This window comes from Pongo pygmaeus, chromosome 2 (genome assembly GCF_028885625.2).
Source record: "Pongo pygmaeus isolate AG05252 chromosome 2, NHGRI_mPonPyg2-v2.0_pri, whole genome shotgun sequence".
NCBI classification, from domain to species: Eukaryota; Metazoa; Chordata; class Mammalia; order Primates; family Hominidae; genus Pongo; species Pongo pygmaeus.
The window spans coordinates 199,497,929-199,513,946 of NC_085930.1; the positions used below are offsets into that span (position 1 = coordinate 199,497,929).

The 16,018-nt window shown below is 35.7% G+C and overlaps 1 protein-coding gene across 2 annotated transcripts in view; it reads right to left on the reverse strand.

The window, feature by feature from the left end:
- Positions 1 to 12,164: 12,164 nt before the first annotated feature.
- Positions 12,165 to 16,018, reverse strand: part of CLDN1 (claudin 1) — a 39,806-nt gene continuing 35,952 nt past the window's right edge. For both annotated transcript variants that reach the window (XM_054482316.2, XM_063662558.1), the window contains exon 6: positions 12,165 to 14,762. In XM_054482316.2, the coding sequence (XP_054338291.1) occupies positions 14,600 to 14,762 (163 nt within the window). In that variant the 3' untranslated portion in view covers positions 12,165 to 14,599. The remainder of the gene's footprint in view (positions 14,763 to 16,018) is intronic.

A 16,018-nucleotide genomic window follows, 5' to 3' on the forward strand; every position in this document is an offset into this window, starting at 1 on the left:
ATATCAGGCCATGTAATATATAGGACCTTGTAGATCATACTCCAAGGTGTAGAATTTGAATTTTATTCTAAGTGTAAAAGCCTTAGATGGTTTTGAGCAGAAGGGAAACACAATTATGAATTGAGTTGTAAGATAATCACGCTGCTGTCTGGAAATTAGACCATGAATGGACAAGGATTAAATTCCAGTGACCAATGAAAAGGTCCAATAAAATATCAATAGTCCAAATGAGAGACTATGGGGTTTGGACTAATATCCAATTGAGAAGTGAGCAGGGATCAGATTTGGGGTAAACTGTAAACTACAGCTAACAGGATTTAATAGTAGATTGGACATAGTGTATGAGACAAAGAATGTATTCAAGAGTATTGTCAAGACCTTGGCTCACTGGCTAAAGAAACAGAGAAACAGTTAAACCGAGAAGAGTAGAATCTCAGGTTTTTGTTTTGTTTGCTGTTGGTAGGGGACAAAGGGGCTAAAAGAAGGAGGACAAAGGGAGAGAAATGGGATCAATAATTTGGTTTTGTTCATGTTTTGTTTGAGATTCCTATTAGACGTTTTAGTGGAAATACTGAGCAAGTACTGTAAAACAAGTGTGGAGTTCAATAAACAAATGATTTTGGAGTTTTAAATTTGTGACCGTTTTAGATGGGTTTTGGTTGAAAAGCCTTGACAGAATGTCAGGAAGTAGAAACCAGAGGCTGTCTATTGTCCTGAGAATTGCTTCCTGTTGGGATTTACCCTAATCTGGGGGATTTTTCAGCTAGGGCAGAGTTTTGTGCTTGTATTTAACTTAAAATGCTTCCTTCTAAACTACTTCAAATCTCAACCATGTCTCATAATTTTTACACATGTAAGTTCTGACCTCATGACTTTGTCAAAGTAGACACTTAGTTCAACTAAAAAAAAGGAACAATTTAAGCTGCTAGTATTAAATAAGTGTTCAGAGCATACCACATGTAGTTGATAGCTGTGGGCACTTCATACTTTTGGTTGAATGAGAGGCTGATTGGCGTTGAAAGACAATGTATTAATAGTCAAAGTAAATAAGCATTGTCTAAAATTTTAATATTGAATGTAAATTAATTTAATTTTTAAATTTTCTGGACTGTGCATGCTTTTACTTACTTTTTTTAAATAAGGAGAGTTTTAAAAGCCATTAATAATAAAAACAAGCTTCAAAACATGTCCTGTTTAAACAATTAACAAAATAAACTTTCTTTAAAAGTTTGGAATTATCATTTTACACAAATTATTAATATATTCAATAAACAAAGCTTTTATATTTTAATTTAAAAACAATTTCTTCTGAAGAACATTTTTTACCCTAATCTTTTCTGTAGAACCATATTATTGATTCTGACAATTTACAATGTTCTTACTATATTAAATAGTTTAATTTAAACTATAAACCACATGACATAAAAACTGGATTAAAAAGCGCTTTTGAAAATGTCTAGCAAACTCAGTAAGAAAGTAATAAATATGAGGATTAAAACATGAAGTTATCACCACATTTTATTGTTGTCTTCTCCAGTAAACTCAAAATATAATGTGGAGACTATTAGTCTTTTCTAGCTTTATTTTAATCATGTTCTAACAGATAACAAACTGAAAACATGGGAATTCAATAGAGGAATTATCTCAGGGCTCGAAAATTATAAAAATTAAGACAATTTCCCTATAAATTTTTACAGTATTATAGACAAGACACACTCATATTCATCTTTAATGAATATAAGTTACCAGATGCCTACTAAGTGCCAGGTACCAAGCAAGATACTTTCTCATTTCTCTGACAGTCTTAAGATGAGATTGTGGGGTTGTGAGGTACACAATAATACACAGAAACCATAACTGATTACATTCATCATGATGCAGTGATTTAAAATATCTATGACCTGCAATAAACTCAGAGAAAAAAAGCATGTTAGAGGAAAAGAGAATCTTTATAAAAGCATATTTTCTTTCCTTAACAAACCTATGGCTTAGGTTGGTCAGAGAGGATTAATCCTAACATTTTCTTCTTGGGATTTCTTTTCTTTTTTCGGAGTTGGACTCCCTCACAGTGAGGTGGCAGTTTAGACTTAAAACGATTAAACAGCATAGGAAACTTAATATCAACCTACTTAATTTCCTAGGATTCCTGGCTGGAATACTAGGCTGTTATGTAAATGTACAACCTGAGATCACGGAGCGTTGGAAGCTGCTTGTACAGAAGGAAAAGATCAGTACTTGAACTCAGAAGATCCATGTTTACATCTTAGCTCCATCGTTTTTGTGAGTTTGTGCAAAACTCTTCTTTTTTCCAGGTCTCAATCGAACTATTTGTATAAAAGATCAGTGAATATATTAGTCAGGACTCTGTCAGAAGTCAATGATAGAAATACAAGTCAAAATACATTAAGAAAATATGAAATGTATATGTGCATAAAACTGAAAATTCTAGGCTTATAACTCACTCTACGTGAGGCTGCATCAAGAGGCTTGATTTATGTAATCAGGCATTTCTCCTCTCCAGCCTCAGTTCTGCTCTTTTCATAGAGTTGCATTCATTTGATTTTTTATTGGCTCTAGTGTTTTTTATTTCATCTTCTAGATAAAGAGTTTTCTTCCCTGAGAATTATAATAAAAGATCTGAAATGGAGCCTCATTGATCTGACTTGAGTCATATACTCTACCTTAATCATTATTCATTAGTTTATTAATTTATTTACTAGTTACTATTTGATCTCTACTATGTGATAGGCACTGTTCTAAACATTTGTGATACAATGACAAGCTTAATATACATAAACATATAAAATAGCTGCTTTTATAAAGCATTCATTATCATGAAACAGTCAGGCAATACAGTAATGCATGAATAAAAATATAATATTCTGTCATTCTTGTCATGTTACAAAGAAAAACAAAGCAGGGAAAGAGAATAGAGTGTCATAGGTGGCTACTTTATAAAGGGTGATCAGAGAGGTCTTTTCTGATAAGAAAATTCTTCTGGGAGAAGACTGATGCTGCGAAAAAAGCAGTAAGTTTAAGATGTGCAATTGTTGCATCTCAGAAATAGCAAGGAGACTAGTATGGCCAGGTCAAGATGGTCTAGGAGGAGAGTAATAACGTATGAGGATGGGAAAGTAGCTAATGTCAGATTTATTTATTTATTTATTTATTTTTTTGAGACCGAGTCTTGCACTGTTGCCCAGGCTGGAGTGCAGTGGCGCGATCTCGGCTCACTGCAGGCTCCGCCTCCCGGGTTCACGCCATTCTCCTGCCTCAGCCTCCCGAGTAGCTGGGACTACAGGCGCCCGCCACCACGCCCGGCTAATTTTTTGTATTTTTAGTAGAGGTGGGGTTTCACTGTGTTAGCCAGGATGGTCTCGATCTCCTCACCTCGTGATCCACCCACCTCAGCCTCCCAAAGTGCTGGGATTACAGGTGTGAGCCACCGCGCCCGGCCCAGATTTAATTTTAAGTGATCTGGAAATCTTGGAGGATTGTGAACAGTAGAGTGATGAGATAATTATCTAACTTATGTCTTCCAAAGATCTGCTGCTAGATACAGAATAAACAGTAGGACCACAGTGAGAATGGTGTCACTCTGGGTTTTTACAACAAAGTAGCCCCGAGCCACACACTATGTCTTACTCATCTCTTTATACCTTTTCTGTTTTGATAAAGATTTGACACATATTAAACACAAAATAAAGAAACACAAAGTTAAACACAAATGTTTCATTGTAGAGTGAGTAGTTTCACTGATAACATTTCAGTAAAATTGCTTTGCTTCCAGTATCTTATGAAGAACTGAAATAGCAAAGTGGCTGCATTTAGACTTATTTTTCACTTTATTCTTTTTAAATAAGAAGTCACATCAACAGAAAATGTCCTTACTTCTGTAATATGGAATTCTCAATGCTGAGTCCATATATTATTCTGACAGACAGACGTGAGGCAGGATGATATTTGAAAATGAGGAAAGGACTCTACCCAAATGTGTGCTTGAAATTGCAACATATAGGCTTTCATTTTACATATATATGTAATTTACATACGTTTGTAAATATATGTATTATATTCATTACATTATGTTATCTATATATTATATGTCTATATATTAATATAGACATATAATATCTATATACAGATACTATGTAGATATTAATATATAAATATATAAAATATATATTACATATATATTTATTTTTCAGGTGTATATATATATATATGTACACACATATACACACACACATCTATACATACCTGAAAAAAAAACCCTTTACATTTATCCAGTATTTCTCATTTACAAAGGACATTCACATATGTCATCTGACTTCCACTGAAACCCTGTGAGTTAAGTTGGACACATACCATGACTGAGACTGAAAGATAAGTTGGTTAAGGTTCCATAGCTAATGAAGTAGGCAAAAGCTGGTTTTGATGGGCAGCAACGTGGCCATCTATGAAACTAAACACCCTAATTCACTTGCTGCTGAATATGACTGTGGACATCCAATGAGACATAAAAATAGAGGAATTTATTTGTTTTAAAACATATTTCTTTATTGTCTTTTCCATATACTATCTGACAGAAACAAAAAAGAATAGGTATGTAATATATGTAAGTCTTAAAGAATAATAATTATATAATGAATACCTATAAACCCACTACCTAACCCAAGGACTAGAACTTTACCAACAATAACCATATACTTACAACTTCTTTACCATCCTACTGCTTGTCTTCTTTCAAAGAAAACATTATACTAAATTTTGTTATTCATGTCCATGCCTTTTCTTTACAATAGTTTGACCTCACATGTATATTATACACACACACACACACCTTAACAATATATTATTTAGTTTTGCTAGTTATGAGTTAAAAATGATATTACTTGCAATGTGTCCTTCTGGGAGTTGCTTTTTTTTTTTTGAGACGGAGTTTCGCTCTTGTTGCCCAGGCTGGAGTGCAATGGCATGATCTCTGCTCACAGCAATCTCCACCTCCTGGGTTCAAGTGATTCCCCTTCCTCAGCCTCCCAAGTACCTGGAATTACAGGCATGTGCCACCACGCCTGGCTAATTTTGTATTTTTAGTAGAAACGGGCTCCTGACCTCAGGTGATCCGCCTGCCTTGGCCTCCCAAAGTGCTAGGATTACAGGTGTGAGCCTGGGAGTTGCTTTTTTCACTCAAAATTGTTTCTAAGAAAATATTCATTTTACATATAACTGTATCTATTTATTTTTTTCATTGTTACTACTATAAGGTGTTTCAATGTGTAAACACACCACAAATTATTTATCATTAAATCAGTGAAAATTTTAAAGGTTTCCAGTTTTCTTACTGTAGCTGTAATTGTCATTCTTATACATGTACCCTGATACACATATAAGAATTTCTCAAAAGTATATGCTTATAACTGCATTTTAATATGAAGTTGGATATTTAAATTTTGAGTATAATGTAAGTATTCCTTTCAAAATTTGTTAGACCAGTTGGAGACCATCATTAATCTACATATCCTACAACACTTGGATGCATATCAGACATTTTACATTTTGTCAATCTGGTGGACATATGAGTCTGGTTTAAAATTATATTTTTCATTAATTTTATTAATAAGGTTTTATTATTAAAGTTATTAATAAGATTGAGCATATTTTCACATTTTAATAAGCTTATATAATTTATCTTTTGCAAAATGCCTTTGCATGAATTTAGCTTTTTTTCCATTTGATTGTGTTTGTTATAATTGATCTATTGGTTTTTAAAAATATTCTCAATATTAAGTCTTTGTTTATTATACACTATGCGGTGGTTATTCTTCTTAATTTTGGATTGCCTTCTGACGTTTCTATTATGTCTGATGAACAGAGTCCTTTACTTTAACATAGTTGTATATAACTATTTTTTAAGGTTTTGTTTTTGTGTCTTACTTAATTAGAAAAATTCTTTAATTTAGAGTAAGAAATTTATTCTTCTGTATTTTTTTCTGAATTTTTTTTTATATTTTAGTCTTTAACCTATGTAAAATAAATTTTTGTGTATGGCACAGGTTAGAGACCATGTTTGTTTGTTTGTTTCCCCTGTAAATATCCACTTGCCCCACAGCATATACTGAAGCATCCCTCATTTCTCTGTTGATCTGTAATACTATCGTGTCTTATATCACGATTCCATACATGCTTAGGTCTATTTGTACTCTCTATTCTATCCCACTATTCAGTTTTCCACCCACTGAGGATTTATGAAAAAGTTTTGATTTTCTGATATATAAGTACCACTCCTTTCTCCTTTTTGCCTTATTCTTCTTTGGCTTCTTCATCTTCTTGACTTGAATAAAGTGATAAGAGTGAAGGTAGAGTAACCTTCCTGGAACCAAAATAGCCAGAGAACAGAAGCCATACACTAAGAATGACAAAGAGAGAAGATGACTGAGCAATGATTTTACAAATTCATCAAAGCATCTGTCTACTACCTACCTTGGGACAACTTGGAATGTGAGAAAACCAAAGCTCTATTGGCTAATTCTCTGTATTTTCATGTGACATTCAGGAGGTATGCTGCTCTTCAAGTAAGAATCTTCCACGGAGCGGGAGTTGAGGGGGCGTGGGGGCGGGCAGTTTGCTGACAGCTTTTCGCTGCAGTGCTTTTGGCAGCTGCTGCAATTTTCTAGTTAAAGCCACACTTTTAACAGCTCACAGATAATGAGTAAATATAGCGGGGGTATTAGGAAGCGACCATTGCTGCCCAATGCAGGACTACCTTAGGGACATCCTTTAAAGAAGAACTCCCCATGGGCTGGCCACAAGGCTTTATAAGAACACTCAACAGCCTGAAGTTTTTCGGACACAATTCTCCTGCTTTCCTGTTATCCATTCACAGGTGTCAGACCAGGCTGTATTTGTTAACTATAGCCCATAGGCTAAAGCTGGTCCACAGCCTGTTTTTTGTATGGCCCACAAACTAAGAATGATTTACATATTTCAAAGAAGGATACAAGTGACAAAATATTAGGAATATATGATAGACAATTTATGTGACCCACAAAGCCTGAAATATTTGCTATCTGGTCATTTACAGAAAAAAGTTTGCTGATCCCTCCGATCCCTGGCAAACACTTTTCCTGTCTACTCATGCTGCCTTTTCCTATTTTTTTCCTCACAGGCATTAGCCATCATGCTTTTGCAAGTCTAACTTTGTCTTGGCATCCTCCTTCCCAGAACACTTAAACTGACACATTTGGTTTCTATCACATTACATTATAAAGATGCAATTATTAAAAGGGCAGATTCAGGATCAGAATCCAGGGCTGGTCTGTGACCCTGACATACCAGATTTCTTTGATGATACTCTCACAGAGAAAAAAGAATGAAAAATTTGAGAGATAATAAAAGATGGATTCAGTAATGAGAAAAATAAATTTGGTTTCTGCCATTATTAACCAGCTAGCCTAGTGATATGTAACAATCTAAATATCCAAAGACTGGGGCATATTTTCAACTTGACTCAATCCTGTGAAACTGATGTTTTGTTACTCTCTTTTCTTGAAATCCTTTTCTCCATTCTAGTCCTTCGTATGCCCATTTTTCTACTGCTTACTGGACATCTCTACTTGGATGTTCAATAGTCATGTTAAGATTACTATGTCCAGGTTGGGCGTGCCGACTCCTGCCTGTAATCCCAGCACTTTGGGAGACTGAGGTGGATGGATCACCTGAGGTCAGGAGATCGAGACCAACCTGACCAACATGGTGAATCCCAGTCTCTACCAAAAATACAAAAATTAGCCGGGTGTGGTGGCTTGTGCCTGTAGTCCCAGCTACTCCAGAGGCTGAGGCAGGAGAATCTCTTGAACCCGGGGGGTGGAGGTTGCAGTGAGCCAAGATCGCACCACTGCACTCCAGCCTGGGCGACAGAACGAGACTCTGTCTCAAAAAAAAAACAAAAAACAAAAAACAAAAAACAAAAAAAAAGAAGGAGAAGGAGAAATTATCACCATGTCCAAAATGAAATTTCTGACTTTCTTTTTCAAACCTGCTCTCTCTCAGTCTTCCCACTTTTGGTTTATGACTGCTCCATCCTATCAGTTTCTTAGGCAAAAACTTTGGAATCATTTTTGACTAGTCTTTTACTTTAATACCTCACATCTAGTCAATCAGCAAAACCAATTGGCTCCACTTTAAAATAATATCCAGATTCTAACCACTTCCTCCGATGACAGACTGCAATCACCAAGCCATCTCTTGCCTGGATTATTGTAATAACCTTCTATATGAACTCATTGTTTCCCTCCTTATCCACTTATGGTCTATTTTTCAACACAATAGGAAGAATACTCTTACTATGTCTCAGTTTAGATCTATGTTTCCTTTGATCAAAACTTATTATCTTTTGCTTTCATTCAAAGTAAAAGAGGAAGTCTTTAGAATGGTCTGTCATATCCTATACATTTTAAATCTCTTTCCCTTTAGGCTTTCATTTTAAAATACTATCTTCCTAGCTTACTTCATTGCAGCTGCGTTGGCCCCTTTGCTCTTTTCTGAACATTTTGTACATGATTCTACCTTGGGAAACTTGCACATGCTATTTCCAGAATACTTTCCTACCAGGTACCACTTGATTTGCTTCATCTCTTTTAAATTATTTCTTAAACTTCACCTTCTCATTGAAGACTTCCATTGCCACATGATTTTAAACTGTTACCTTCCTCCAACCTTCTCAATAGTTCTTGACTATTTAGTTTAGGTTTATCACTGTTTAATAAGCTATATAATTGGTATATCCATTTTATTATCTGCATTCCTTACTAGAATGTAAATTCCTGGAAGAAAGGAATTTTTGTCTATTTTATTCATGGCTGCTGGGTTGCACAACTCCAGAGGCACCATTTCCACTATTGCAGAAAATATATTGCAAATGTTAGATTCTTAAAAATATTATGTGAGGCCAGTGTACTGGCTCACACCTATAATCCTGCAATTTGGGAGGCTGAGGTGGGTGGATCACTTGAGCTCAAGAGTTTGAGACCAGCCTAGGCAATATGGAGAAACCTCATCTCTAGAAAAAAATACAAAAATTAGCTGGGCGTGGTGGCATGTGTTGGTAATCACAGCTACTTGAGAGGCTTAGGCAGGAGAATTGCTTGAGTCTGGGAGATGGAGGTTGCAGTGAAATGAGATCATGTCATTGCACTCCAGCCTGAGCAACAGGAGTGAAACCTTGTCAAAAAAAAAAAAAATATATATATATATGAATCAATCAATCAATCTATGTTTAGAAAGTATGTCTGGTAAGAGTATATTACCATATACTGAAATGGAAAATAAAGCACAAGTCAAAATTATTTTTACATGATGCTATGTAAAAAAATAAAAAATAAGAATAAACCCCAAAGCCTATCTCTGGGAAAGGAAAAAAGGCTAGAGAAATCACATCAAATTATTAGAAAGTTCTACCTTTGGGTAATATGACTATTATAATATTTAAAATAATTATTTCCACTTTTCTATATTTTTCTACTTTCTTCATTAATGTTTTAATTTTATTATCAAATAAATACATATTGTGGTAAAAAGTTATCACAAAAAATAATTTAAAAACCACTGCCCTTGCTGCATTGAAGCTCATATATCTTTGCTGTATTTCACCCTCACCTTCCAGCAAGTATTCTCTGCTATTCCTCACCCTTGATCTAGATGTCTGCTTGACTCAGATCACCTATAGGCTGTTGAATTTTTTAAATAGAGTCAAGCAGCAGCAATAGACACTCAGAAAAAGCACAGCATTAATAGAAACAGGAAACTTAATTGACAAAAATGATTTCCAAAAAGAAGTAAAAGCCTCTTCAGCATAGCAATGTGTTCTATCCCAGGTCAGCTCAGTTAAGAGATCTGAGCACAGTTTTCAAACTTTATCTTTCCTAAATTGGTGTTTGTGGGGGTGTGGGTGTGTGTTCACTTTTTTTTTTCTATTTTGGAGAAGGGAAACAAACCAATAAATTACAAAAATAATGAAATAAGTGAACTAAAATCACAGAAATGCTATTCAATTAAAAATAAACGAAGCAAGCTTAAGGTTTAGCTAACGACTCTCCTGAAAATTGCACATTAAAGAGAATAACTCAGGCTCCACTTTATAAATAACCACTTATCCTCTTGAACCCACATGGTTTGATAAAAAGAAACGTGTTCTTTTAAACAGTATTTACTTTGTATTATTGATTATTCTTTGGAGGTAAATTAAAAATAATAGAGAAAGGCAAGAAAGAAGATCATTTGCCAAAGAAACATGACAAAAGCATCTGAAGGACCACCTGCTTTTAACTCCTCCTTTTCCCCACAAAAACAAAAAAACCCCAATCCTGAACCAGAAAATAAAGCAACAACATTAGGGAAAGGGTGAACTGACAGCAAATCTGTTAATTTGTTGCGTGTTACTGGATGTGTGTTACTCAGAAAATGGTTGGTCCTGAGAGATGACATAGGCCAGTGGGTTGCAATCCACACAGTATGTTGAAATCCTCTGGGAAGCTCCTGCTAGGACTCTCCTCTCAGAGGTTCTGATTCCTTTGATTTGGGTGGGGCCTTGGAATTGGGAAGTTTCAAAAGCTCCCAGGTGATTCTAACATGCTGTTATGGCTAAGAGCCACTGCACAGGTCTAACGCCTTCATTTTATGAATGAAGAAACAGTGGGTGGAGATCTCCATGGCTCACCTGGCTCATCAGTGGCAGAACCAGTGCTGTGTTTCAAGTTTACTTCTCTTTCCACCTAACATCTTTTATGCTGCTTCAGCCGAGGACAAGGTCTTACTCATTTCACAGCTACTTTACCCTGCCTGCATTTAATAAGCCTGGCCCTGTGATAGGTATTCAGTAAATATTAATTAAATAAATTCATATCTAGTTTTCAATTGCTGATAATGACCATATTGGAAAACTTATCAATAGAAGTGGAGTGTGCAAACTGTCAAGGGATTTCCAGAGGTTCAGCATTGAGAAACTCTCTGATTGCCTAATTTTAGGACTCAACAAGCCATCCCCACATAACCCCAGAAGCTGCAATGACTTCTATCAAAGTTGCATAGTTACAGCTAGATGAAAAGATCTTAGGGCAGGCTGGGGGTAAACGGGGTTTTTGGGAAATGAGGAAAGAAGGAAATTTAGAGATGTTACACCTGAGCCACATGTAAAATGAAGGAAATATACACAACCAGATCATATGAGGAATAATGACAGGCTGAAAAAGGTGGGAATATGGGGACAAAGTGAAGTTTTCTCTTGATCTGGGCAAATATAGAAAGTGCTAAACAAGAGAAGGAAAGGTTTGAAGAACAATGGCATTCAGATAAGGATGAGCTCACACAGAGGTGATATCTACTTGGTATGATTCACAATCCAAGTTTTCCTTTAGTTCTTTTCAGGAGCACCAAGGTATTTTATTGCCTTTCAAACTTCCGCTGGCCTTGGCCTTATCTTCAGATATTTAAATTCTGTAGAAACAGAGTGAGAATTCTGAGGCATCTGCTTCATTTAAGGAGAATTCAAGTCAAATTGACTGGCAATGATCTTTGCACCTCACCCATCATGCTAATGTCTGAGACTCCACATTAGAGCTGAAAGCCTTTACTTACAAGCCTGGTCTCAATATGAACATTGTCCAGGAACAGGCCACACTTAAGGTTGTGTCAGTTATTGATACTTTAAGATAATGAGTGAATGAGTTCCGTCACATCCTTATGGGGTGTGACGGGGGATGATCTGTAATGATCATCATTACAGAAACAATAATGGGTTTCCAGCAGCTGTCTTTCACTCTTCCACCTTTGTGAGGAACAAAGCCACTTAAGTTTGCACAGTGCTTTACAGTTCACAAAATATCTTCCTATCTTATCATTTATTATTGTATGTCCCCTTTTTATAGATGAGAAAAAGTATTAAGTAACATCTCCTGGCATCCTCTTCTATTACCACCCTTGACGAGGAACTCAATTTGAGAGAAATAGGGCATTCTAGTGGGTGGAGCAACTCAAATTGGATAGATGGGCCAGAGGCATCATAGTTCTTTCCCAGGAACATGGTGAGTCACATCCTATCCCAAGCCACCTCCTCTACCAAGAATGGCAATCTTACAATAAATGATTAGAAAACAAGCCAATAATCCTTTTTTTAAATTAAAAAACAATTTATTGAAAAAGAGTAATGCTTTATACAAATTCCCATTATAAAACCCCAAAATATCTATTGGTCTGTTTCCAGGTGTGGTAGAAGAATATAAAAAGATCGAAATTGGATAAGTTCTATTGTAACAATTTTGTTGGTCATTTTGGGCCATGAAATTTTTTTCATGAAACTGATATCCACATGGAATTACACTCACACATCATGAAGATCTATGTAAGTGGCAAAAGCCATTTAAATTTTAACTTCCAAAAGCATATATTCTCAGGTTTGGAAGGCCCACTAAAATTTATGAGGTCCAGTTCCTCATAAGACACGGTGGCTGACTTTCCTTGTGTAGTTTATTGTGAAGTACCATTTCCAAACTAACTATCCTAGCAGCGTCAGCTGCCAGCTAACAGCAAGAGCTCTGAGGGCATCACTTAACAGATAGCACCTTATGAGTCATTATGATTCAAAAATCTCCCTTGCTGTTGGATTTACCAACACTTAGGCTTTTATTTCTTCCCATTGCATCTGCTTAGCCACAAAAAGCATTGGGCCATACTCACTGCAGAAGATAAGACTTCCTCAGAATCTTATTCGTTTAGTGCGCTCAATTTGACTTCACTGTCTCATCACTTGAGAGACTGGTTAAGGCAAGAAACCCATTTCTTAACTTTTTTTTTCTTTTCAAACATTTGAAAAGCAATACCAAAATGTATGCAGTTAATTCCTCAATTCTTTCCCTTAATATAGTGCTTTTTAAAAATTACAAAACCACATTTATATGTATTCTATCTCACCGGATCCCCACAACATCACTGTGAGGTGGGCAGATCAGGAATTATAAACCACCTCTTACAGATGAAGCAATAAGCTTACAGCAGCCAAATGCCTTGCTCAAACACAGACGGTGATTGATAGCACCAAGACTCAAATCCAGGTCTCCAGACACCAGTGCCAACACCCTTTCCATTATATCATCTTGCTCAAGTGAAATAGCATTCTGTACAGACTGGAAAAGTAAGAGCAGTTGTTAAAATGGAACAGAGCACAAACAACATGTCAGACACAGCTGAAAGAATGGAAATAGACTGGTAGAGAGGAAGGCACTGAACCACATGAAGGTATGTGTGCAGCTTTCATTCAGTGACTTCTTCAGTGACTCAGCCAACTGAGCAAATAAAGACACTACATAGGCACAGATCATGTTCAAAGAATGAGAGTAATATAAACTAATTAATATTCACACTACCTCTTCTAACTGGTTAAGTATCATTATCTCAATTTGGCAGATAGAAAAAAGAGGTAGAAAGATTAAGTGACTTGCTTACAGCTACAGAGAGAATATTTGTCACCAGATTATCACTCCAGAAAGTCTAGCACTTTGTTCAGACAAACAGACCACACCTTATTAGGAAGATATAAACTGCATGATAATTACACGTGGGAAAACAATACAATTAAGGAATGGGGAACAAAAAGGTAGTTTAGGGGGAATACACAACTATGAATAAGTAGCTTAAAAATTCAATCAATAAAATTGTGTTACAACACCTGGGTGAACAGCACGCAGCTACTCAATTGGACAAATATTTTCAAAGCAAACAAGAATGCCATGGATCAGAGTACAGGGATTGTGTGGGAAGGTCAACAGGAATTTATCACTTTGGTCATGCAGAAAGATTTGCCTCCAAAGTTCTGATTTGCAATAAATTCTTATTGGCTTTAGAAACTAAAATGTAGGCTATGAAATGTGTTAGATTCAGGAGATAGAGACCAATGAAACACAAGACAAATAAGGGCTTAATAACGATGCAAGTGCTATAAGATTATGGTAAAAAATAAAATAAGTATTTGAAAAGGGCACGCATGAAGAATTGAAAGAATTCATTCTTGGGAAATTAGGCTAGGTCTTGTGGCAAAGGCACTAAAAGCTAATGAAGAAGAGTAAATGATATTTGACTATTATATATGTATATATAGACAAAAAAGAAAATATACCAATAAACATTTTCATCAATATGGAATTAAATACATTTACCTATTTTAGAGATATTTTAAGTATGCTAGTATCAACATAATGAGAAGAGTATTTTACTGTCTATTTTTAATAGAAAAACATGTATATATACATATCTATATATATTTAAGGAGCACCCCTTCCCCCATTTGAGTATGATTACTCAATGGGAAGCAGTAATACAAATGGGAAAATCTTCCCTCCTGTATTGAGGAAAGAAGATAAAATAAGACTAAGCCATGTCTAGCACTGAGTATTTTTAACACATGGGCTTTTTGTTTGTTTGTTTGTTTGTTTTGTAATACCATACTTCAGATTACAATACTCAAAAGTCTAAGGTCCTAATGTTAATGATAGTATCTCAATGTCCATTTTCGGTTTGTTCCACGTGATTTTCTCCTTTTGCCTCTGTGTCACACGTAGTCTTTCCCACTGGAAGGAGCAGGTTTTGGGTAAGGCCTTGGTGTTGGGTAAGAGGTTGTTTTTCGGGGACAGGAACAGCAAAGTAGGGCACCTCCCAGAAGGCAGAGAGAAGCAGCAGCCCAGCCAGTGAAGAGAGCCTGACCAAATTCGTACCTAAAAGGAAAAACCCATGTGCTTGTTAATCAGTGAATTATCAGCAACTTTTGTAACACAATAAAGGAAAAAAATCAATACTCATTATATATATTTTTTTCATTGAAAATAACCCCTCAATATCCCTTGGGAAGTACTTTAAGATTTCTTAACATATACACACAAGAATGTTTATATTGCAATTATTGACAGTTTGCAATATTAGATCAGGAAATAACACATGTAATACCAGGTTAATTACAGAAATAATTCCAAAGACTTTTCCATATGTAGGATACTTGTAAAGCATGTTTAAATGTTTTAGAAGTAGGGTTGGGATCATGGTTCCTAGGCTGAAACTTAGCAAAGGAAGCTTTATCACTAAGTAGTAATCATATTCTATAAAGAAACTGATAGAGCATAATGGAGATAATCAGAGTTTTGAACAGATGACCCATTGATCCCAGGCACCTATATAATCTGAAATCCAAATTTTATGGTTTTGTAAAGAAAAGTTCTAAGCAGTCCATGAACCATTCTGGATTAAGCTGAACCAGGCAGATGTATTAAAGTAGACACTTAGGGTAGGGTATCTGTGAGTGATTATGGACAATACAGAAGAGTAGAGAAGAGTTGGTACTATAAGTTATAAGGCCAAGTCTGAATCCTGATGCAGACTCTCAACTGCTACAATTCTGAGATAGCAACTTCACCTCTCAGCCTCAGTTTCTCCTCCTCTCAAAGCAGGATAATCCCACCTGCCTCAATAGACTGCTTTTAGGATCACATGCAATAATGTAAATAACAATTGCAAAATGGCTGGCAATTTATAAAGTACTTTCCTGTGCATTACTGGTGTTATTACCTTGGTGAAATTTTAGCCTACTGACCTCTAGCAGTTTCTGTTCTTACACTGTAAATCTCATGGGATGGGCTCCAACACAACCATTGCAGTATGTGTTCTCCCATATGTGGGTGATGATATAAAAAGAAACACATCTTATCTCTCCAAACACTGAGGTTTTTCATCCATTCATCTACGCACTCAACAAACAATAATTATATTTTAATATCCTGACTGAATGTAGTTATTAGGTGTTAAAGATGTGAAGACAGTGAGATGAAGAGCCTCGTCTCTGATTAAAGAATGTTGTTACATGAGAGCTAAGAATCAGCTCAACTTGCACAACTTGCAGTATTAAGAAAGATGACCTTTGTAAAGCCAATTTTACAGTTGTGAAAGAACGAAAAATTTCAAGGTGGTATCTGAACATACT